Source organism: Sarcophilus harrisii, chromosome 2 (assembly GCF_902635505.1).
Source record: "Sarcophilus harrisii chromosome 2, mSarHar1.11, whole genome shotgun sequence".
Taxonomy (NCBI): Eukaryota; Metazoa; Chordata; class Mammalia; order Dasyuromorphia; family Dasyuridae; genus Sarcophilus; species Sarcophilus harrisii.
Window position 1 is genome coordinate 127,182,725 of NC_045427.1, and position 26,756 is coordinate 127,209,480.

The 26,756-nt window shown below is 33.5% G+C and overlaps 1 protein-coding gene across 3 annotated transcripts in view; it reads right to left on the minus strand.

Annotated features, from left to right (window-relative positions):
- Window positions 1-26,756, minus strand: part of ZMAT4 (zinc finger matrin-type 4) — a 542,554-nt gene that overhangs the window by 32,026 nt on the left and 483,772 nt on the right. Inside the window, exon 9 of one of the 3 annotated variants that reach the window (XM_031950742.1) lies at window positions 12,129-12,984. The exons of the other annotated variants lie outside the window; for them this stretch is intronic. Coding sequence (XP_031806602.1) covers window positions 12,921-12,984 — 64 coding nt within the window. The 3' untranslated portion in view covers window positions 12,129-12,920. Of the gene's footprint in view, window positions 1-12,128; window positions 12,985-26,756 lie in introns of those variants that run through there. 3 annotated transcript variants of the gene reach the window in all.

Sequence of the window (26,756 nt, forward strand, 5' to 3'; positions counted from 1 at the left end):
TTTTATTCTCATAACAAACTTGGTAGATTATCTCCATTTTGCAGATGAGAAAACTGAGGCAGACACAGGTTAAATAATTTGCCAAGAAACAGCAAGAGTATATGATGATTAATTTTGACTAATGTGGCTTTTTCCAACAATGAGATGATTCAGGCCAGGTCCAGTGATCTTGTGATAAAGAGAGCCATCTACACCCAGAGAGAGGACAGTGGGGACTGAATGTGGATCCCAACATAGTATTTTCACTCTTTTGTGGTTGTTTGCTTGCTTTTTGTTTTCTTTCTCATTTTTTTCCCTTTTTGAGCTTATTTTTCTTGTGCAGCATGATAATTGTGTAAATAGGCTTAGAAGAATTGCACATGTTTTACATATATTGGATTACTTGCAATATTGAGGAGAAGAGGGGAAGGGAGGGGAAATTTTGGAACACAAAGTTTTGCAAGGGTGAAGGTTGAAAATTATGTTTTGAAAAATGCATGTGTTTTGAAAATAAAAATGCATTAATAATATTTTAAAAATAATTTGCTAAGGTTCACATAGCTGGCAAATAACTGAAATTGAATTTGAACTCAGTTTTCCTGTTTCTGAGTCTTGCACTGAGTCACATAACTGTCCCTGAATGAATGAATGAATGATTAATTTTTAGCACTCCGATAATTATCCTCACCCAAAACCATCAGTAAATCTAAAATATACCTATGCCATTAATTCAGTAACTTTATTTTTTTTAAGTCTTCAAGCATTTATTAATCACTTTCCATATACTAGGCACTGTATTAAGTGCTGGAACCAGTAGAAAGATAAATACTGATAGTAGATATAGATAAATGCAGAAATAATACAGAAGATAAATAAAATAGAAGATAAATATTGAGTGGATGGAAAATGACTTTACTGAGGACAATTCCAGCATCCAGAAGAAGGGAAAACTTTGTTCTAAAGGCATGGAATGTCCCTCCCTTCTGACTTCCCTTCACCCCAGGAATATCAGAAACTTGATTATCACTGACCAACAGATTATATGTCTGACAATCAACAATGTTTGTAGGACTATTCTAAGGCCAGAAGACTTTAGAACACTGATAGATTGTTAGAACAATAGCACTCTAAGGTCAGAGGAGCTCAAATTCTTTATCTCCAGGACCAGTGAAGAATACTAGGTGGGATCTGCCTGTTCATTGGATGCCATGAATCTGGACTAGGAGGAAGAATGGGAGCCCAAAAAGGAGATACTAGTATGGTTCAGGTGACCAGGGCCCAGTGAGTTTCGATATGAGAAGTGAGTTTTGAACAGGATTTTCGCAATGACTTGGTTGATTGGAGAACGTTAGGGGAGAGCATTTCACTGTGGGGAACTAGTCCGTGACATGACATAGAAGTTGCAATTCAGTAACTTTAGAGACATTGACTCTGTCTTTGTTAAATGGAGATTCAAAACTCTTATTAGAAAAACAACTCCAGGAACTGCCTTAATTGTAAAAATATTATTCTAATAGAGGGAATTAAGTAATGTTATGATTAAATTAAATTAATATATGGTTAATTTCAATAAATTAAAGACATTTGTTAAGATCTTGCTATGTAAAAGAAACTAAGCTAGGTATTAGAGTACAAAGATAGATAAGGCATTATCCCTGCCTTCAAGAAGTTTACACTCTACTTTACTTTGACATTTTTAAAAGAGATAGATATAAATAAAGGTTCCCAAAATTGTGCCCTACAATGAAAAGAAAGTCAGGAGACTGAAAATAATTACAGTCCTTCAGCAGCACAAAAACACAATATTAACACTAATTCAGAACTAATTATAAGATATGATAGTTTATAATATACTTTCCTTCCTGGTGGACACACCATTGATATCTTCCCTGATAACAATGTTCACCATTCATCAATAGTTCACCATTTAATTTCCTATGCAAGCTTTATCCATCTCCTTAGCAGAGTTTGATAGCACATTCCCATTACTTGCCCTGGGAAAACTTTCCTAGCTATTTTTTTGGTTGATTGAGATTTTATTATTCTGATTACAATCCCAGAAACCCACATCCTAATGATTTGCCTTCCTTAGCTAGTCTTCTGGTAAGGTGTAGCTTCTCTCTTAGTGAAGCTGGTCCTGGGATAGGAGACATAGTTCATTTCAGTGTTCTTTCTAAAATTTCCCAACTTAGTTGAGCCTACTAGAATTTCCCTTCCACGGGCATGGCTTTTAAATGGCCAGGGTCATCTCCACAATGTTATAAGACACTAAAGAAGGACTTTAATGGAGGAATTTTCTATATTGCTTTCTAAAAATAAAACCAAGTCAGCATAGGGACATGAGCTATCTCCTGAATCCATGCAAGGGGCTATGCACCTGCTGGGCCTAATTTTGGAAATTAATGTATTAACACAGCATAAAAATACTGCACCCAACAGAGAAAAATAATTGCTGGTTGATGTCCATTCAGCCTTATCCCATCTTCTAGTCTCATTGACAGGTTCTGGGAACAAGAGATTGCTACATTACTTATTTACATGTATACATTTTTTTTATCATTTTGCATTTTATTTGTCATCTTGCCCCTTTTCAGGGATGTTGCCATGGAGATTTGGTAGCATGAGACATTGCCCAGAGGTCCTTAAGTTCCTGGTGCTTTTGACCTTGGGAGACCTTCTTTTGGCTCTAATGCTAGACAGAAAGAAGAAACAGAAAGGAGATCAAGAACCTTGATTGTCCTCCACACTTTTCCTATCAAGCCAATGAGGAAGAGGAAAGCAGCTAGGTGCTGTGACTATACAGAAACTAGGAAAAACAAGTGGAACTGAGGCCATGTGGCATGATGGAGTAAACACTGAGGTAGGGAGAGACTTTAGTGGAAGTGAGAGAACTGGAGCAAAAAGCAGACCAAGCTGAACAAATAGTGTTTGATGAGAAACCTCTGCTTCTCTAGAGACAAAGTTGGTGAATTCCTCAATCTATCTGACTAAATTAATTCAATTCTCTGACCAGTGGGAGGAGTACTCTCTTACCCACTGCCATGCAGACCTCAACTGGACTTACTCAAAATTCATATTTTTATGCTATTTCAAGTAGATTCTAAGCTTTTACAATCATTTTATCCAAATAAATCCAAATAAATGGACTCATGATTTGGAAGCAAAGTATATTAGTTTACAAATCAAGAAATATGGGTTTCAAATGCTGGATCTCCCACTAATTTGCAATGTGAATTTTTAAGTTCCTTCTCTCTAAGTCTAAGTTTTCTCATTTGTAAAACAAGAAGGTTAGACTACATTATTTACAAGGTCCTTTCCAGCTCTAACAGTAGACATTTATTCTTTAAATCCCTTAAAATGAATTTCATTATGCAGATGAAAACATAGATTCTAAAAATGACCGGAAATTATCACTACTTATATAGATATATGCCTTCCTTGGAGAAATTATTGGTTTGTTTGTTTTTGTTTGTTTATTTTGGTCACATTTAAATACTCCATCTATGGGAATATGTTCAAGGTGAAAGAAAGGATAGATCTCAATTTAGTTGCATGTACATAACTTAAAGAGGTTGGAAGTGTTATCTACTAACAAACTCCGTTTGTTGTTTTTGTTTATGATGAAGGCTAAAAAAAAAACCCCAACAAATTCATGTCACAATGTATTTGTATCATTTCAACTATGATCTTTTTTAGAAGATGAACTTTTGGAATGTGAGCTATCATTGTGAAAGGTGTGACAATGAATCATCATCATGGCTAGAACTCTAGCCACCAATTCAGTTATAGATGAGCTACTATCTGTAATGGTTAATCATAGATCCTTGATGTATATCATTGCAGTAATAATAGCTAGCATTACATGTTTAACCTATATCATATTGCTTGCTGTCTTGGGAAGAGGGGAAGAGAGGGAGAAAATTTGGAAAACAAGGTTTTGCAAGGGTGAATACTGAAAACTAGCTTTGCATGTATCTGGAAAATAAGCTTTACAAAGCAGTATATATTTGTGTATGTGTGTATACACACATACATACACACATTTATTTATTTATTTATACACACATTAATTTATTTATTTATCTCAGCTGATCCTCACAACAATGCTAGAAATGTTTTCATTACCTCAATTTTACAAAGGAGGGAAACTTTAGTTTCCTACCCAGAGATACACAATAAGAATCTCTAAGACAGTATTTGAACTCAGATCTTCCTAAGTTCAGAATTTATTGCCCACTTAGTCACTTTTCCTATCTGTCAATGTTATAGCTAGAAGGAACCTGATAAATCATTTAGTTCAACTTTTTCATTTTAAAGGTGAGATAACTAGGACCTTGAGAGGGGAAACAATTTACCTAAAATATTTCAGTCCTTTCTACCTTCAATTAAAATTAACTCAATGTGTGACTTCTCTTTGGGGTATTTATACTTTAACCTCTCTCTGATTGTAGAATTTCAATTAGCTGAAAGGGAACTCTCACTTTTAAGCCCCTGAGAACATTTTTCACTACTCCCTGTCAATTTAGCCTTAATATAAAGTTGGCCTTGACTCATACTATATCAAACTGCTTGTGGGTATACAGAAATCTAAATCTAGTTAACCCTGAAAAGAGAAGAGGGTAGTTCTAGTTTGCCTGGTGTTAATGAGATAAATCCTATTCCCCTCAAAACTGGTACCAGCAAATTATTGTATTCTTGAGAACTCTGAGATACACAATGACAACATTATTTTCCTAATTTTATAAAGGATAATAATGAGTATTTTGGCATTTCTACCTCCACAATATCTCATATCTCTTCTCTCCTCTCTAATCCTATAACTACTACTATAGTTCAAGCCTTCATCTCCTCTGTCATGACTCCTTCAATCCCAATTTGTCTTTCTGCCTCAGATCTCTTCACCATGCTAATCCATCTTTCAGATACCTGTCAAAGTGATTTTTCTAAGTGGCTCCCAATGACATCTAGAGTAAAATATATACCTCCTCTATTTGGCATTGAAAACACTTCATAATCTTTATAACATATCTTTGTATCTCCAACTTCTATGGATTTTCACTGGCACACACACCCCCTCCCTGGAATGCACACTTTCTTCACATCTACTTCTTAACACCCCTCATTTCCTTCAAGACTCAATTCAGGTACCACCTACTATGTGGAGTTATTTTTGATCCTTCCTACTATACAAGAGCAGGATCCAGTTTTGTATATATCTACCTCAACACATGCTTCTCCCCTTGCTAGATTGTAAGGTCCTTAAGGGCAGGGACTTTTTTCTTTAACTTTGTCTTTGTACTTCTAGAACTTTCATGATGTGTACATAGCACATAGATAATTTAAGATTCTTGTAGATTGATAGATCAAAGAGATATCTGTGGCTTTCTCCAAATCACAAAGCTCATAAATGAGCAAGAAAGAGCTCAAACTGAAATCATTCCAAACCCAAGATATTTTTTAATTGCATTATAGCTATGAGGAAGAACATTGAACTTGAACTCAAAAGATGTGGTGTTTTACATTCAGAACCACTGTTTTTCAGTCATGTAACTTGAGGCAAGTTATATAGGATCATAGTAAGAGAGATTTAGAGCTGAAATAGACTTTTTGGGTCATCTAGGTCAGCTAATCCTAATCCTAACCCAACTGAAGTCCAGAAGAGTGAAGCTATTTGCCTTAAAGGATCATAGAGAGAGTTACTTGCAGAGCTAGGATTTGATCCTAGGTTCTCTAATGCTAAATGTGAAATCTTTTCTACTGCATTATGATGATTTTCTCTGTGTATCTGTCTCTGTATCTCTGTCTTTTTTGTGTTTCTGTCTCTGTGTATGTGTGTCTCTGTCTGCCTCTGTGTATCTGTATGTGTCTCTTTGTCTCGGTCTCTGTCTTCTCTCAGTGTGTTTCTTTTCATCTCTGTATGAGTCTCTACCTCTGTCTCTTCTTGTATCTATGTCTTTCTGTCTCTCTATTTGTCTGTCTCTCTGTGTGTTTCTCACTGGTTCCAAGTATCTCTGGCTCTGTCTCCCCCTCTCTCTATGTCTTTCTGTCTCTCTCTTTCTGTCTCTTTTTCTCTCTGTCTCTTGCCGATCTTTTTGTCTGTCTGTCTCTGTCTGTCTCTTTCTCTCTGTCTTTATCATTGATTCTGTCTCTTCACTTTACTATATACCCCATGGGATAGTTGAAGAAGGATCACATGTATGTAAAGTATGTTGTAAACATTGCTGTTCAATACAAATGAGCACTATTATCAGCGTAGTGAACAAAAAAAGTCTATTCATTGCTGAATATCCATTATGTACATGGGCAAGATATTTTAATCAAGAGATTAATCCTCTTTCAAAGGTACAATAAAAGTATTCGCAAGGAAAATTGAAAAAGCTCCTCAGAACAATTAAGATGTTCATTTTGTAACAATCTGACCTGTTAATCTTAGTCTCTTTTGTCTGTGAGATATCCTGTAAAAGTTAATAATTCTTTATCAATCCACTGAATCACAGACTAAATGAAGGGCTTCAAGAAGAAGGGGGGGATGTAGAATAATTGAAATACTTTTCAATAGAAGTTGGTCAAAAGGTCTGTATTCATATTTCTTTTATACCTGCCACAAAATTTGAGACTCATTTTTATACAGTTTTCTGCCTCTAGTTAATGTGTGTATTAAATATTAAAATTTTGTAACTATTAATATACATAATTAAGCTTAGTTAATATACATTGTATATACTATCCATTCTTCATATACTATATGATAAAAAATTATATTACCATGAATAACTAATGAAACTTTTATTTAGAAGACAACAGAGAAAACATCATTTCACAGCAGATTCTAAAAGGTAGTATTTTTTACTTAAAGCCCAAGTAACCTTGGCATTCTCAATGACCGGGTCCTACAATGACTAATTGCTAAAGGGTTACAACCTATAATGTAGGCATGATCAAGAAAATAAGGAAGGGAGTAGATGGGGTTGTGAAAGGTCTTGACAAAGCAGACCCATAACTTTTATCTTTATTTGTATTTTGTATTTGTATTTTATACCTCAGGAAACTTGAAACAAAAATTTTATTTTTATGTCTTAGGAACACATGATATGAAAGAATGAACGCAAAGACAACTGGGGGAATTGCCCAGGCAATGGGTGGCTCCTGGAGAAACCCTAATTTTCACTGTTACACAGAGTGAGAAACAAGGTATCCCTTAGCTTTCTTGCTGCCCACTCTTCTAATACAATCAGCTTCATAGCCCTGGAATAAGGCCCAGTTAAGAAAAAACTAACAATCATCAACAAACATTTCAGTTTTCAGAAATCAATATTGAGATTTACATGAAACTGTCCATTTCTATTATGACAAGTTTGTGCATATCCAAGATGAAGTGGACAAAAGTTGCAACTCATCTGTTCCTAATCAGACTGTGTGAATTCTGACTGTCCTCAATAGTTTTCTGCATATTGAAATGTTTGTGTTTGTTAATGATCGAGCTCTCAATAAAAAAATAAAGCAAAAGTTTTAGGTTTAACCTGTTAGGTACACACACACATGCACACACAAAGACATACAAAATCCATCCCAGAGAGTCTACCAGAAAGTTGGGTCCTAGTCTTTATATTCTCTTGATATGTTTATACTGAGAGAAGACAGACTGCTTCCTTCCTCTTTTAATATGATTAGCTCATTTTGTTCTAGTTAAACATATCTCTGATTGTATCCCTGGTTCCATATGACCAGCACAATTTCTAATTAATTATACAGTGTAGCTTACTCACATGCAAAATATGTTGTTCCATGCTTCTGTGAATGGTTTATAACAAATATTTTTCTTTTATTGCTGTCTCTCTCTGTATACATATACATATATGTAATTAGATATAGATGGAAACATAGATATGTACATGTATATCAATATATTTATGCACATATATGTGTGTAAACACACAATCCTAGACCCTATTTACTTTGCTATACTACCTATAGGTAGTTTGTGAGTCAGAGAGAAGGAGACACCTTAACTGAGATTAATTTCAGCAACTCCTATCTTCCTGCTTCAGTTTGTCTTTCCTGACTCCTAGATTATGGCAATTTCCATTTTCCCAGTTCTTGTCTTCCTACTGTGTCTACTGGGTCCTTCTACACCTTCTTAAATACTAATATTCATATTCAGTGATTTCTGAAACATGAACAGTGGTATCTGTGGTGAAAGGGAGAAGGAGATGCACCAAGCACAATTTTGAAGAGGTATGGGAGAAGAGTATTGAGATGTAGTATAAAATACAGATGAAGCCATCAAATACTGCCCTATATTCTACTTTCTTCTCTTAAAACTGGTCCCCATCCCTTTCCAACACTTTGCTTATAAAAATGGGGATTAGTGATTCCATGATGTCATATACATCAGCATTATTTACTGTATTAAGGAAATAAGAAAAGTGTTAATTATTTAACTAATTAAATATTAAGGAATTTCCATTTAAGTGAAGTAATCTGTGAAGCTCAAAGGCTCCAAAAGATATCTTCTTTGGGCAGGACGTTTGCTGATATTTTGCATAGATTTTCTCAAATCTCAGACAAAACTTTTATATAGACTTTGTTCTTACCAATTTTAATGCTTAAGAATAATGTTTGTCATTTTTTAGCAGTCTTCAAAAGGAAATAAATAAAGACTATTTGTATTCTTCGTTTTAGGAAAAAAGTAGGAAACAAAGGTTGATGGCTGAATTAATAGGTAATACTTATTGTAGAGTTGTTAGTTGATACAGCAGGTGTACTTAGACCCTTACTAGCTGAGTGACCCTAACTAATTCAGTATACTCTGTATTCCTCAGTTTCCTCAATTAGAAAATGATCTGGAGAAAGAAATGGCAAACCATTACAGTACTCTTGCCAAGAAAACCCCAAATGAGGTTATAAAGAGTTAAATGTTACTGAAAATGTTTGTAATGCTATATGATTGGATAATATTTTACTTACATCCATTGTCTAATTTTAACCCAACTGATTTTATCATTCATTCCCTGTGAGAAAGGTAATTAATGGAAGTATTATTATAACCATTTTGTGGGCAAAAAAATGAGGTTCAAATAATTAAAAGACTTTTTCAGGGTCACATAATTAAGAAGTAGCCAAGTTAGTACTTGAATTTAGATCTTCTAATTGTAATCAATTGCGTGATTTTTTTCCCCTTCCACTTCCTAGGGGAAAAGAAAACTAGTCATTTGAATCTCTCCTATGCCTGATAGTATTACAAAATTCCTTTATTGGAACAGAAATGAATCCAGAGTTGATAGTTTTAGAAATCAAGTTAAAATAAATAGATAAAATAAATAGATTCTGCTGGTTGTCTTTGCAAGGAACAGCACTTAAAGAAGGAGAGAAAAGACTGCTTTATATCCCTAGAGACTAAGTATAATAGCACTGGGGGCTACCAAAGGGACATGGAGCTAATTTGGTCTCAAAGCTTAAAATATCGCCAACATTTATGTAAGATGACTCTCTAGATTTGGATTTGTACTTGACCACTCAGCATGAAATGGACTGAGATTTCTTTTAAATGTGTGAGCCTTAGGAAATCTTACATTTCCTTTGCTGTGAACTCCTGTTTAGGGCAATTGATATATTTTGGTGCCCACTATTGATTCTAAAAAGTATGCTCTGGCTGAAATAAGAACTTAGATGATTTTCTGTCTATTCTTAATATTAGATCTGAATAAATTTAAGTCTGAGGATGATTGTAGAGTGAAAAGAACACAGCCATGGAGTCAGAGTTCAAAACTTGGCTTCAGCACCTTCTAGTTATATAATCACAGACAAATGACTGCACCTCTTTAAACCTTCATTTCTTTGCTATATGGGGACAGTAACCTCACAAAGTAGTTTTGAGGAAATTACATATATTAAAATACTTTATAAATGAGTTATTCTTGATGTCTGAAAAAAATTTACAAAATGGTTATCACTCAATTGATAATGTAAAAGAATAGTAATCATTTAAATTCTGGAATGAGTTACCCATACATATAACCTGTAAATAAAGGACTATTAAATAAAATAAAATAAAATAAAAATTCTGGAACGGATTATGAAAGAGTAAGACATCATGTAGCAAGGATCTTCTATCAACCTCATGATTGAACAAACTCTTTTTTAACTTTATAAAGTATAAGATTAATTAATTATTTCCAGTTTAATGTTCTGTTTAATCAGCTAGCGCTAAAATTATGAAGAGTCCAGACTTCAGAAATAACAAAGAAAGGAGATTTATGGGTTAAATGTCTGGAGAAATTCATAAAATACAATGGAGAAAGTATAAATAAGTATCATATAATCAGAATGTAAAAACAAATCCCACAAATTCTACTTTACTTATAATGTGCAATGTTGGGAGAAATAATTTTAACAACTGAATTGGAGATGCTACAGAATTTATCTTTCCAGGATTTTTTAAAAATCCATGGTTTTCAGGGTACATGGAAATTTCTGCAGATGATTGACTAAATGCAATCACTCATTTCAGAGCTGAGGAAAGTGGGTATCCTGGGGGGGAGCTAAAAACATGAGGGTCATATATAATTGTTAGAGTGTCTTCTTCCTGATGCTGCAGAGATTACTGACTCCTTTCTTCAGGGTCCCCCTATGTGCTGCCCAATTTGTTTCAAATTACATCCATGAGGCTATTCCAGAGAGAAAATGATTTTCTTCTGCTATTAAAAAATAAATTAAGGGAAAAAATTAAGCCTGCTGAAAATAGAATCATTTTCTCCTTTCTTCAGCATTCTGGCATGGAATAGACCTGACATTTTGAGGAAAATCCCAAAATTGACTTTCTGGGGACCCTTCACTATATTTTTTCCATTAGAGTTTTAGGCAGAATATACCAGTTGGCAGAAATACAGGTCCAGAGCAATGTCCCAAAGAATATATCCTTTCACCAAGGGCAAAGAGGAGGAATCAAACTCATACCATGAGACAGGGCAGCCATTGTCAGATTTCCTTCTTACCTGAGTTTCTTCAACTCCCAATTCAATTCTCCCTGAGACTTTGGGGACCCCAACTCATAATATTGTTATTCCTTTTCTAGTTTCTTTAATCTACATCATTTGTAAACTGCATAGTTAATAACTAGTTATTTACTATAAAATGGTAATGTATTGATAAGCATGAAATGCTGTAAGAATTAGGAGACTGGGGTTCCAGTTCTAACTCTTCTGTTAACTATATTATTGTTCAATCATTTTGTTCAGTTCTCTCCAATTCTTCATGACCCCCATTTGAGGTTTTCTTGGCAGAGATACTAAAGTAGTTTGCCATTTCCTTCTCCAGCTCATTTTGCAGATAAAGAAAAAATGGGATTAATTGACTTGCCACAGCTAGAAGTATATGAGACTAGATTTGAACTCAGGAAGATGAGTGAGTGAATGCTTATCCCCCATCTTGTAGTTCAAGAAACTGGATCTGGAAAAAAAAAAAAAAAACTATAAGACTTGCTCATAGCTATTATAGTATTCTTAATAGCAAATTCTCCATTCCCAGTCCCTCTGTCTTACTTCTTAGTAGTTGGTGATTTGGTTATGCCATTTCAGACATTGATTTGACTAAAATTCAGAACATAAACCTTTCTATGTTTATATTAGAATTCTGTCCTCATGCTAACCTCCAAGCTTCTACTGGAATGGTTCAGCCATAACATTATCCCATTTTCTGCAAGGTAAAAAGCCTTTGGTAAATACTATGGTAAATAGTATGTAAATATGTGTAGGTGGTACAGTGTCTAGACGAAGTAGTCCTCAAAGTGTAGTCCAAAGAATTGTTGGGTCAGAGGGTCTACAAATTCAAAATTATTTTTATTTCTAATATAGTAAATAGCTATAAAAACCCATGTGAACAAAAACTCTTTGAACAGATCCTCGATAGTTTTTTATCAACATGAAGATACTGAGAACAAAAATTTGAGGACCCCTGGGAGTGTCCAGCCTAGAGTCAGGAGATCGTGATTTTATACAACCTCAGACCCTTACTCACTGTGTGGCCCTAAACAAACCACTTAACCCTTTTTGCCTCAGTTGCCTCATCTTCAAGGTGAACTGGAAAAGGAAATGGCAAACCATGATATATCTTTGCCAAGAAAACTCCAAATGGGATCACAAAGAGTTGAACATGACTGAAAATAACTAAATAAAAACCACAACATTGAACTTATCCAGTGACAGACACTTCTAAGATTTAACTATGATTCAATAGATACCATGATTTCTACAGTGTTGTTATGGAAATAATACATAGATAATATATTTTCTCCATCTCTATTTTGATGCTGTGACTCAATTGGACAATTTATCAAACATTTATTTATTGCTGACTATGTTAAAGGCCGTATGCTAAAATTCAGGTATATACATTAAAAACCCAGTATTTCTCTCAGGGAGGTAATAGTCTACTGGCAGAATATAGCATGAAAACAAACAAAAAAAGAATAATGCAAAGTAGAATGTGACAATTCTGCTAAGTTCAGGAAGACTCAAAGACAGAATTTTGGCCAATAGACTTAATTTTTCCCCCCATCATAGCAACATACATTGCTATTAAGACCTGGGAGAGTTGAGTTATTTCTAAGTTGAATGATCTTTGAAGAATATTTAAAGAGAAGAAAAAATGAATGCTATTTCTGGTAAAATTGGCTACAACATTCCTGGCTTGACATGATAATAATTTAGTAATGAGAAGAGGGACCAAACCAAGAAAGCCCTTGGCCTTGGGAAAGGGAACAATTACTATTGTGTGGGTACCCTTTTCTTCCACAAGTGATCTGTGTGCTCTGCAGACCTGCCAGACTTTCCCTAGATCACACCCTTGATGGCGATTGTAGGAAATGTAGTGAGAGAAACTACTAGACTCTGAGAGAATGGAACAAATGAATCTCTGAACAGTAGAGTAAGAGAGAGAGATAATTATTTAATAAAAGTAGTGGTTTTAAGAGTCCCTTTTTTGAACTTCTGAAGTATCTGTGTGAATCTGAAAAAGGAAGAGAGGAAAGTGTATGTTAAAACTTAGCAAATTAGAGGATCAAACTAAGATTTGCAGTCCTAGAGGGAATGGGGGACTTTTTGTCACTGCAAAATGTGGGGGCTGTCAGATGCCCTGGATCTTTGTGCTTCTTCCCCATGCTCATGTGATGAGACCACTATGAGGGACCCACAATGACATTCCTATCAGATTATCTCTAACATAGGGAATTTAAATGCCAATTTTTTGAGCTCTCTGCAGTTTCAAAATATTCAGTTCAAGAAATATATATTAAGTGTCCATTAAATTCAAAACATTGTGCTGGGAGTTGGGGACATAAAAATAAAAAAAACACATTTTTCTTTTGCCTTCAAGGAATTCACATTATATTAGGATGATAGAATATGAAATAATTAAGGAATCAATTAACATGGATTCATTAAGTACCTACTATGTGTCAGGCACTAGGCTATGTGCTAGAAATATCAAGATAAAACAAATCAAATAATTCTTTCATTCAAAGACCTCACAGTCTATCAGCAGAGAAGATATACACATATTCAAATAGATACAAAGTAAACATAGGCTGAATAAATATGAAATAAATACAAGGAGCTTATAAAGGAAGGCAGTAGCAGTTTGGGTGTTAGGAAAAGTCTCGCAGAGAATAGTGATGGTTGGGCTGTGTCTTGAAGAAGAGAAGGGATTTTACCAGAGGTGAGAAGGAACCTTATTTCAGGTTTGAGAAATGGTCAGTGCAAAGGTACAGAGACAGAAGGAAGACAGAGTGCCATGTGTGAATAACTGCCAGAAGCCAGGTTGAAAGGAGCATAGAAGGTGTATGGAAAGGGGAGTAATATATGAGGTGGCTAGAAAAAAGAGCTTGATTTCAAGTTGTTAAGGATTTTAAAAGTCAGAAAAGGTTTTGTCTGTTTGTTTTTTAATCTTGTAAGCAGTAATAGGGAGCCAAGAGTAGGTGGAAGGCACAGTGGCTAGAGCACCAGAACTCAAACCCTTATTAGCTATGTGACCCTGGGCAAGTCACTTAACCCTATTTCCCTCAGTTTCCTCACCTATAAAATGAGCTGGAGATGGATGGCAAATCACTCCGGTATCTTTGCTAAGAAAACCCCAAATAGGGTCACAAAAAGTTGGAAATTACTGAAAAATGACTACCCCACAATAAAGAGCCACTAAAGTTTACTGGGTAGAAGTCAGAATTGCATTAAGAAAATTCTCTTTGGCAACAATGTGGAATTTAAATTGGAACAGGTGGAGACCTGAGACTGAGAAACCAATTAGAAGTGATTACAGTAGCACAGATAAGAGGTATTGAAGATCAAAGTCATATATACAAGATAATTTTAGATGAAAGAAAGCAAGAGACTGTATGGTCTCCAGACCATACCTACCAGAGGTGTTGAGAAGGAATTTCTGTCATGGAGTAAGAGATGAGTTAAGATTTTTTTTCAGCTTTAAAAGTCTATTGTATGTCAGGCTGGTTAGGTCATTAAAGGTTACACTGAAGAGCTATAAGCAAATATACTGAGGCTGTAAGCAGGTTTGCAAGTGAGATTCAGATAAATCCAGAGAGATTCAAGAATATAGAAAAGGAAATCAAAACACTTGGTCAACAGATTTTAAGACAAATCTATTTTATTATAAGTGAATTACAAATACTCTTCTCTATGAATTTCCCTACTAGTTGCTAATTGAACAGTCTTCCTAAAAATGGAATAGCCAGGTGTTAAAGTCTAAAAGTATTTATTGTCTCCTTTGCCTGGTGATCAGCTAGCTTTCTCATGGCCTTCAGAGGGGATTTGGTTTCAGTAGAGAAAATGCAGGAAGACAGGCCACCCACCACAAGGTTGATGAAGATGGAATTGAATCATTCTCTCCTTGGCTCCGAGAGCTTAGGCTCCTGCCTCCAGTCTGCTTGTCTTCTCTAGCTCTCTGAGTCTGTCTAAGGCTCCCAGCTTATATGCTCTACACTGAGTGTAAACCAACATTATATCACGAGGAAACCATTATTTGTTGTAAGATTAAATCAATCATACTGAACCATGCTAAACTAGATAACCATTGTCTCATCAATTCCACTGACTTAACACCTTGTAAAAATCCTTGTTTCAAGTTCAGAGTTCTGGTCCATAACAACTCTATGGACAAACCTGAGGTAAAAATTCTATTTGAATATCATAAAACACACCAAAAAACTCTGTGAATGGATGGTCAACAGGAAAGGTTTTCTCTCTGAGGCTCTTAAAGTGGATCCCCACTTACCCATTCCCCACCCAAGAGAAATGGGGAAAGAAGAAGCCTAGAATAGGGAATTCTCTTACTGGTAGATCATAATAAAGCTGGAAAAAGAGGGTACATTTATCCATTTCAGGCCAGAGAGGCACATAGCTAGTTGCAGCTGCTACTGATACTCATGTTAGAGATATATTGGGAGAAACTACAATAATCCTTGAGAATCCTTGAGGGAAAGTGTATAAACAAGAGTGAAACTAAATGAAGTAAAATGAGAAATAGTGTCTAAATGAATATAGGGAGCTTGGTGATGGAGCCAAGATGGCAGAGAAGACACCCATCTTTTTCTGAGTTCTTCCCACGACCCTTAGACTAATTAGCATATCTAGCCTCTGAATTAGCTGTGGCCTGGTAGAACTGACAAATATTGGGAGTATAACAAACTACCAGCAGAGGATAATTTCAAAGATCTCCAAAAATGTATGTTTCAATCAATATGGAGGGAGGCAGGCCAAGTGTAAGCAGGCTGAACACAGACTCCAGTGCAGGCAGCACACAGTCCCAGGGTGGTTTGGGCTCCATGTGCTAGAAGATCTACGGGGATGAATTTACACCAGTGTTGTTGACTCTGCCCTAGTTACAAGTCAGCAGATCAGCAAAGAAGTTATAAAACATCCAACATAAATATAAAAGGTAAATAGTGAACCCCTAAATGCCAGAATTTCTGGCCATACTCATCCAACACCAGAAGTCAATCAGCACCGATCCAGCTTAGCCATTGCCACTTGTAAAGGAAACTTGGACAATCTCCCTTGCCCCAAAAGCAAATCTCAACTTTAAAAAAAATGAGCAAAAAAGCAAACTGTAACCATACATAGTTTTTATGGTGAAAGAGAACAGATTTCAAACTCTGAGATGATTAAAAGCAGATCATCTCCAGATGAAACCCCAAAAAGGTGATATAAAGTGGTTCCCATTTCACAAGGCTCTCTTGGAAAAAATTAAAAAAGGATCTTAAAAGAGATGTAGAACAAAAATGTGAAAAAGAAATAAGAACTTTGCAAGAGGGTTTGGAAAAGGAAACACAGAAATCATCTGAAGAAAAATTCTTACAAAATAGATTAAGTGAAATGGGAAAAAGCATATAACAGCTTACAAAATAGATTTGATTATTGTAAAATGAAAATGAAAAATGAAAACAACTCCCTGAAAAACAGAATTTGTGAAATGAAAAAAAAAATTCACAGAACAAAACAATTCATCTAAAAATTCAATTGGCCAACAACAAACCAAAAAAACCTAAAAAAGTAAATGAAAAAAATAATTTTCTAAAAATCAGAAATGAACAAATGGGAATGAATGAATTAATGAGACATCAGAAATAAGTCAAGCAAAATAAAAAAATAAGTAGAAGAAGAAGAAAAAATAGAAGAAAATGTAAAATACCTACTTGGGAAAACAACTGACCTGGAAAATAGATCTAGGAGAGATAATCTAAGGATTATTGGACTTCCTGAAAACCATGATGAAAAAAAGAAACTAGACATTATCTTACAGGAAATCATCAAAGAGAACTGCCCCCATGTTTTAGAATCAAAGATAAACTAGAGTAGCCATTAAAGGATCACCTCCTGAGACTCCAAAATGAAAGCTTTAAGAAATATCGTGGCTAAATTTCAGAACTATCAGACCAAAGAAAAAATATTGCAAATAGCCAAAAAGAAACAATTTAAATACTGAGGAGCCATAATAAGAATTACCCAGGACCAAGCAGCTTTCACTTTAAAGGATCAAAGGGCCTGGAATCTGATATTCTGAAAGGCAAAGGAAGGTGGAATATAGCTAAGAATAAACTACCCCACTAAAAAAAGCATTTTCTTTCAGGAAAGATGGGCATTCAATGAAACAGGTGAATTTAATTTATTTCTAATGAAAACAAGAAAACTTGATCTCCAAATACAGAACTCAAGAGAAGCATAAAAAGGTAAAAAGAAAAGAATTCTTGAGAACTATATCTCTGTTATAGGTATTCACAGAGAGTGCATGAATAATTTGATTTTACTGTTATAATATTAAAAAAATACTAGTGGTGAAAAGGTGATTGTACTGGATAAAGGGGAAAGTGAAGGTAAAGTGAGGGAAACTGCATCTCACAAAAAGGCAAAGAAAACCTAATATAATTGAGGGAAAGAAAGTACAGGGATGAATGTTGTGTGAATCTTACTCTCATCAGATTTGACTCAAAGAGAAAATATTAGATATATTTGGTTTCACAGAGAAATTTCTCTCATCTTGTAGAAAAGTTGCAGGGGAAAAGGAAAAGGAAAGAGGGAGGCTAATAGAAGGGAAAAGAGAAATAGTAGGGGAAAGACATAAGAAAGGGAGAGGGCCTATAAAAGGGAGGACTCCTTGAGGCAAGTAGAGCTCATAAACAAAATACTGGGAAAGAGGGAAAGGGAAGAAAGGAAAGAGAAAAGCATAATTGAGGATAAATTAGATGGTGGGAAATACAGCATTAGTCATTTTAATTGTGAATGTGAATGGGGTGAACTCTCCCATATAACGAAAGCAAATACCAGACTGGATTAAAAGCCAGAATTCTATAATATGTTGTTTACTACAAGAGACACATTTAAAGCAGAATAATGCATACAGAGTAAAGGCAAAAGGTGGAGCAGAATCTATTATGCTTCAGGCAAAGCAAAAAAAAAAAAAAAGCAGGGGAAGCCTTCATGATCTCAGATCAAGCAAAAGCAAAAATAAATCTAATTAAAGGACATAAGGAAGGAAACTATATCTTGCTAAAGGGTAGCATAGACAATGAAGCAATAGCAGTACTAAACATATATGTATCCTGTATCAAGTGGTACAACATCTAAATTCCTAAAGGAGAAGTTAAAAGAACTGCCTGATGAAATGAATTGCAAAACTATAATAGTGGGAGATCGCAATCTTGATCTCTCAGAACTAGATAAATTGAACCCACAAAAAAAAAAAAATAAGAAAGAAGTTAAGGAGGCAAATAGAATACTAGAAAAGTTAGATATGATAGATTTTTGGAGAAAATTGAATGGAAACAGAAAGGAGTACACTTTTTTTTCTTGGCAGTTCATGAAACCTATACAAAAATTATTAAGGCACAAAGACATCAAAATCAAATGCAGAAAGGCTGAAATAGTAAATGCATTTTTTTTCAGATCATGATGCAATAAAAATTACATTCAATAAAAAGTCAAAGGAAAATAGACCAAAAATCAATTGGAAACTAAAGAATCTAATCCTAAGGAATGAATGAATTAAATGGCAAATCATAGACACAATCAATAATTTCATCCAAGAGAATGACAATAATGAGACAACATATCAGAATTTGTGGGATGCAACCAAAGCAGTAATAAGGGAAAATTTTATATCTCGAGATGCTTACTTGCATAAAATAGAGAAAGAAGATCAATGAATTAGGCTTGCAACTAAAAAAGCTAGGGAAAAAATTAAAACCCCCCAATAAAATATCAAACTTGAAATTCTAAAAATAAAAGGGGAGATTAATAAAATTGAAAATAAAAAAACTATTAAATTAATGAATAAAATTAAGAGTTGGTTCTATGAAAAAAACCAACAAAATAGATAAATCTTTAGTTAATTTGATGAGAAAAAGGAAAGAGGAAAGTCAAATTGCTAGTCTCAAAAATGAAAAGGGAGAACTTTCCACCAATGAAGAGCAAATTAGAGCAACAATTAGGAATTATTTTGCCCAACTTTATGCCAATAAATTTGATAACCTAAGTGAAATGGAGAAAAAACTACAAAAATATAGATTGCTCAGATTAACAGAAGAGAAAATAAATTACTTAAACAGTCCCATTTTAGAAAAAGAAATAGAAAAAGCTATTAATCAACTCCCTAAGAAAAAATCTCCAGGGCCAGATGGATTTCATGCGAATTCTACAAAACATTTAAAGAACAATTAACTACAATACTCTACAAACTATTTTTAGAAATAGGGAAAGAAGGATTCCTATCAAATTCCTTTTATGGCATAGACATGGTAATGATACCTAAACTAGGTAGGATGAAAACAGAGAAAGAAAATTATAGACCAATTTCCCTATTTAATATAGATGCACAAATAAATAAAATGTTCCAAGATAATACATGATGACCAAGAAGGATTTATATCAGGAATGCAGGGCTGGTTCAATATTAGGAAAACTATTAGCATAATTGACTATATCAATAATCAAACTAACAAAAACCATATGATTATTTCAATAGATGCAGAAAAAGCATTTGATAAAATCCAATACCCATTCCTAAAAACACCAGAGAGTATAGGAATAAATGGACTTTTCCTTAAAATAATTGGTAGCATCTATTTAAAACCATCAGCAAGCATCATATATAATGGAGATAAACTAAAACCATTCCCAATAAGATCAGGAGTGAAACAAGGTTGCCCACTATCACCATTACTATTTGATATTGTATTAGAAATGCTAGCTTTAGCAATAAGAGAAGAATAAGAGATTAAAGAAATTAGAGTAGGTAATGAGGAAACCAAATTATTACTCTTCACAGGTGATATGGTGGTATACATAGAGAACCCTAGACTATCAACTAAAAAACTATTAGAAACAATCCACAACTTTAGTAAAGTTGCAGGATACAAAATAAGTCCACATAAACCATCAGCATTTTTATACATCACCAACAAAGTCCAATAGCAAGAGATACAAAGAGAAATTCCATTTAAATTAACTGTTGATCATATAAAATATTTGGGAATCTACCTTGCAAGGGAAAGTCAGAAACTATATGAACACAACTACAAAACACCTTTCCACACAAATAGGCAGATCTAAGCAAATGGAAAAAATATCAAATGCTCTTGAATAGGTCGAGCAAATATAATAAAAAGGATAATACTGCCAAAATTAATCTATTTATTTAGTACTATACCAATCAAACTCCCAAGAAATTATTTTATAGACCTAGAAAAATACTAATGAAATTCATCTGGAAGAACAAAAAGTCAAGAATTTCAATGAATTAATGGGAAAAAAATGCAAACGAAGGTGGCTTAGCTGTACCAGATCTAAAACTATATTATAAAGCAGTGGTCATCAAAACCATTTCATACTGGCTAAGAAATAGAGTAATCAATCAGTGGAATAGGTTAGATTTACAGGACAAAATAGTCAATGACTATGGTAATCTAGTGTTTGAGAAACCCAAAGACTTTTGGGTTAAGAATTTTGGGATAAGAATTCACTATTTGATAAAAATTGCTAGAAAAATTGGAAACTAGTATGGCAGAAACTAGGCATTGACCCACACCTAACACCATATACCAAGATAAGGTCGACAGGTTCATAAAGAATGATATCTGTGAAATATGGTCTGGCTCTCTGGAGGATCTCAGGATTAGCCTGAGTCCTTGGTCTTAATGGAGGAGTGAAGGAGGCAGGAGGGCCACATGGCTGGTCAAAGATAGAGTCTGGAATCTGGCATCTTCTCTTGTGTCTGTGGCTGAAAGACCTCTGTGTCCCTCCCTCAGCCCTTAAATACTTCAGTATGATCATGCCACTGCACCATACTGAGCATGTGCCAGTTGTAGAGCATTACATCATTATATCATATTGAGTATCACACTAAATATGTACTTACTAGAGAATCATCATCTCATCAATCATATTGAATCTTAAATATATGTTTTAAGAATTCCTGCCCTCTAAAGATATCATAAACAAATTAGAAGAACATAGCATAGTTTACCTCTCAGATCTGTGGAGGAGGAAGAAATTTGTGAACAAAGAAGAACTGGAGAATATAATGTCTGGGATAGCTTTCTGGAAGTCCTCCAAACTGGGCATTGGTCTCAGCAGAATAATCACCACAAGAATAGTCAGGAATAAAGTCCATAGTTTTTATTGGCTCCTTCAGTCTCCCAGTCTGCACCAGCAGTCTCAGTCAGTCAGCCTGCTGGCCAGTCAGCACATCTCAGTCTCTGACTTAGGTCTGACTCTGACCTCTTAAATACTCTATTACAATTACATCAATTCATCATACTGAATATAAGGCCAATCATTATCTCATTAATTCCACTGAGTTAATATCTTGTTGTAAGATTACATCAATCATACTGAGTATTAAGTATACCTTTTCAGAGTTCCTTTCCTCTATAGGAGATCATTATTAATCACAAAATACATAATTTTGATTATTTTAAGTTAAAAAGTTTGTTTTTTGTACAAACAAAAACAATGCAGACAAGATTAGAAGAGAAGCAATAAACTGGGAAAACATTTTTACATTCAAAGGTTCTGAAAAAGGCCTCATTTCTAAAACACAGAGAATTGACCCAAATTTATAAGAATTCAAGTCATTTTCCAAATTGATAAATGATCAAAGGATATGAACAATTGAAGAAATTGAAACCATTTCTAGTTATATGAAAAGGTGCTCTAAATCATTATTAATCAGAGAAATGAAAGTTAAGACAACTCTGAGATAACACTACACACCTCTCAGATTGGCTAAGATAACAGGAAAAGATAATGATGAATGTTGGAGAGGATGTGGGAAGACTGGGACATTGTTGGTGGAATTTGAATGAATTCAACCATTCTGGAGAGCAATTTGGCACTTTGCCCAAAGGGCTATCAAATTTTGCACACCCTTTGACCCAGCAGTGTTTCTACTGGGTTTATCTCCCAAAGAGATTTTATTTATTTATTTATTTATTTATATTTTCTCTTTTTAATAGCTTTTTTTCCTTTTTTTTTTTTCCTTCTAGGAACTTTTTTTTTTTTTAATTTAATAGCCTTTTATTTACAGGATACATACATGGGTAACTTTACAGCATTAACAATTGCCAAACCTCTTGTTCCAATTTTTCACCTCTTTTCCCCCCTCCCTAGATGGAGGATGACCTAGGGAAAATTTTAAAATATAAAAGCACTAAGAAATGCCAAAATTTTTTTGTAAAAAGAATAATTGAAAAGTGGAAAATGGGGAAATAAAAATGGGGTTGTAAATAAGGGTTGGGCAATGTTGGGGTTTTTGTCTTCCGAGTTTTTTTTTGGGTGTTTTTTTTGTCCATTAGAAATGATTTGGTTGATTTTGTGAGTGCCTGGTTCAGAATGGTTCAATTAGTAATTGTTAAGTATATAATATTTGGTTCTAATTCCTGTATTGTTGTTTGGTTTTGTTTTGTTGGTTTTTAAGAAAATTTTTCCATTTTTATAAACAATTTTTAAATTTCAATGGTGGAATTATTGTTTGTTTTGCCATGGGGTGCCCAAATTTTTATAGGTTTTTTTTTAAATTTTTGGGATATAATGTAGTAACACGTGGATAAAGGGGTTTTAAAGTTTGATAAATTTTGGTGTTAAATATTAAAATGGTTTGGTTTTTTATACCAAAATGTAATGTAGTTTTCCCATTCAAAAATACATTTTTTTTCCTGTTTTAGCCAATTTGAGGTGTTTGTATTTGGTTGCTTTTTGATTTTTTTAATTGCTTGGGATTTTCCCTTTGATGGGAAATATTTTTTTTATAATTTTGAATAACGCCTTTTCAATTGGAGAATGGTTGTTTTTTATAAATTAGAGTTAATTCTTAATATTTTTGGAGATGACCTTTTGAATTTGATTAAAATATTTTTGTTTTTGTTTTCAATTTGTTGCATTGTTTTTTTTTCAAAAAATTTAGTTTGGTAATCGAAATTTTTTTTTTTGGTGTAAGATTTAGTTTCATAAAGATCCCCTTCAAGGTTGAGGGTAAATATCTGTTTTTCCTTAATTTTTTTTTATTCTTTTTATTGGTAAACATTTTTTGACCTTTTTGGTGTGGGTTGTTGGACAATGCCAATTTAATTTAGTTTCAATTTTTCCCAATTTTTTCAAAAGTGTTTTTCCCAAAAGTGGGATTTTGGGTTTTCAAGGTTGGGTTTCTTAATTTGTTGTTTTTTCCCTTGAATAATTTTCCACTGATCAACAATTTTTTAGCCTACCAAATATTTTTTAATGCGTTTATAATATAATTTTAGATTTTTTTAAAAGCCCCTTCTTTGTTTTTTTTTTTAATTCCCTTGAAATTCTTGACCTTTTTGTTTTCTTTTGAATTTTTTGTTTTTTTTCTAGGTTTAAAATGTTTTTTGGGAGTTGATTGGTATGCCAAATAAATAGATTGTTTAGGTAATTGTCATTTTATTATTTGTGCCCATCCAAGGAATTTTATTTTCAATTGTTGATGATTAATTTGTGTGAAATGTGGTCTTAATTTTTTTGGTTTTGATTTTCCCTTGGAGATGGATTTAAATATTTTATATTATGGTGTTACTTTAAATGGAATTTCTTTTGTAACTCTGATGTTGGTTTTTGTTATGATATATAAAATCGTGACTTAGTGGGTTTTTTTATAAAACACTTTTAAAAGTTGTGGATTATTTTAATTTTTTAGCGAATTTGGGTTTCTAAGTATAACATTTTGAAAAGTATAATTTGTTTCCTTTTATTCTTTTCCTTTAATCTTTTCTGCTTTATTTAAGCTACATTTCTAATACAATATTAAATAGTAACTGAGGGCAACCTTGTTTCCCCAGCTTTTGGGAATGGTTCAGTTTGTTCCCATTAATATGATGCTTATGATGGTTTTAAATAGATGCTGCTGATTTTTTAGGAAAGTCATTTTTCTATACTCTCAATGTTTTTTGGAATGGAGTTGGATTTTTCAAATGCTTTTCCATCTATTGGATGATATTGGTTTTTTTAATTTGGTTTTATGGCCAATTATATTGATAGTTTTCCTATTAACCAGCCTGCATTCCGGTATAAATCCTACTTGATCTAGTGTATTATTTGAGATGATTTGTGTAGTCTTTTGCTAATATTTATTTAAGATTTTAGCATCAATATTCATAGGGAGATTGGTCTAATTTCTTTCTTGTTTTCCAGCCTACCTTTTTAGGTATCATACCATGTCGGCATAGAAGGAATTTTGGTGGACTCCTTGCCCTTTTTTATCAAAAATTTATATAATTGGGGGAATTGTTCTTTAAATGTTTGGTAAAACATTAAATCCTCTGTCCTGGGGATTTTTTCTTGGATTGTTTAATTGCCTTTTAACTTTTTCTGAAATGGGACTTTTGCAATTTACTTCCTCCTCTGTTAGTCTGGGAAGTTTATTTTTGGGTAGTCATCCATTTCTTAGGTTATCAAATTTTTGGCATAAAGTGGAGCAAAATAAATCCTTATTATTTCTTAATTTCCTTTTTGGTGGAAAGTTTCCCTTTTCATTTTAAGACTACTAATTTCATTTTCCTCCCTTTTTTCTAATGATTTCCAAAACATCTATTTTATTGGCTTTTCATAAAAACTCAGTTTTATTAATTAGTTCAATAGTTTTTACTTTCAATATTTTAATTTCTCCTTTTTTTTAAATTTCCAATTTAGTATTTGATTGGTTTTAATTTGGTCTTTTTAATTTTTAGTTGCAAGCCCAATTATTAATCTTTTCTCTGTTTTTTAAGTAAGCCCTCTAAGGATATAAAATTCCCCTTTTACCCTTTGGTATCCCACAAATTTTTAGATGTTCATCATTGTCATTATCTTGAGGAAAATTAATTGTATTATAATTTTTAACTTACCCAATCATTTTTTAAGATGAGTTTTTATTTCCAATTACTTTTGGTCTATTTCCCCTAATTTTTTTGTTGAATGTAGTTTTATTGATCTGATCTGAAAAGAAAGCATTTACTATTTCTGCTTTTTGCATTTAATTTTAAGGTCTTTATGTCCCTAATATATGGTAATTTTTGAATAGGTTCATGAACTGCTGAAAGGAAATATTTCTTTCTTCTATTCAATTTTCTAAAGATCCAACATATAATTTTTTAATATTCTATTTACTTTTTAATTTCTTTCTTTTTGTTTTGTGGTTTGTTTGTCTAATTCTGAGGTGCAAGGTTGAGATTCCTTTTCAGTTTTTTCTATTTTTCTTGAACCTCTTAACCTCCTTTAGGAAGGGATGATACCACTTGGTGCAATATGTTTTAAATATTGTTTGTTTTTATGCTACCCTTTAGCAGGATGTGTTTTCCTTATCTCTTTTAATTAGATCAATTTTTCTTTTGCTTTCTGGAAAGGAGGCTCCCCTCTTTTTGACTTCCCCCTGAAGCATAATAGATTTTTTCCTTTTATTTATATATGTATCTCCCTGCTTTAAATGTGTTTCTTGTAAACAAATTTATAGGGTTCGACTTTTGATCCAGTCTGCTATCTGCCTCCTCTTTAGGGGAATTCATCCCATTCACATTTATGGTTAAATTATAAATCTTACCTACCATCCTAATAACCCCAATTGTCTTTACTTATTCTTACCCCCCGACCCTCTTTCCCCTCTTTTTAAACTTATTATCTTGTAACCGTGCACACTCTTTTAAATCCCTCCCTCCCCCTTTAGTCTTTTCCCCTTCCCCTTATTACTTTTCTTTTTCCCTTTCCTCCCCCCATTTTTAATGAGGCAGGGAGAACTTAAAACAAATGTCAAATTTTTTTCTTTGAGAAATCTGATGAGGAAGATTCACACAATGTTCCTCCCCCTCTAAATTCCCTCAGATATGATAAGTTTCCTTTGCCTTTTGTGGGATTGGTTTCCCTTTTTTCCTCCTTCCCACCTTTTCTGCCATCATCCTTTCCTATCTACTTCCCTTTTTTTATTTATATCAACAATCAAATTATACATGTATTCTTTTTTGTATATACAAAGAAATACAATTCTCAAAGAGTTATTTTTACCTTTTCCAACTCTTGAGTTCTAGGTTGGAATCAAATTTTGTTTAGTTCTGGTTTTCTTCAAAACAAATAAATTCATTTGTTTCATTAAATGTCCATCTTCTTCCCCAAGAAATTTCCAAAAGGGTGTTTATTCTTGGCTGATCCCAAAGTTCTTGTGCCTTTGAATATCATATTTCAGGCCCTTCTTTCCTTTAATGGGGGCAGCCTATCTTGGGTGATCCTTTTTGGCCCTGGTATTTAAATTTTTTTTTTTTTTTTTTTTTTTTTCGAAAATTTTTTCTTAATCTGATACAAATTTTACAATATTCCTTGGGGTTTTATTTTGGGTTTTTTAGAAGGGTTTGATGAATTTTTCAATGCCTATTTTACCTTTGATTCTATTACATCTGGGCATTCTTTTGATGATTTCTTTTAAAATATATCTGGGTCTTTTTTTCAATCATATTTTCGGAAAGTCCAATAATCCTCAGTTATCTCTCCTAGATCTATTTTCCAAGTCTGTCGTTTTTGCAAGTAGATAATTCATGGTTTTTTCCAGTTTGTCAATTTTTTGGTTTTGCTTGACTGATTCTTGCTGTCTCAATGAATCATTGCTTCTATTGTTCAGTTCTAATTTTTTAAAGAATTATTTATTAGCTTTTTTTACTTTTTCAAATGTCAATTGAGTTTTTAAATGTATTTTTTGGTCTTGGAATTTTTTCCATTTCACTAATTTTTTTTTTTTTGTAA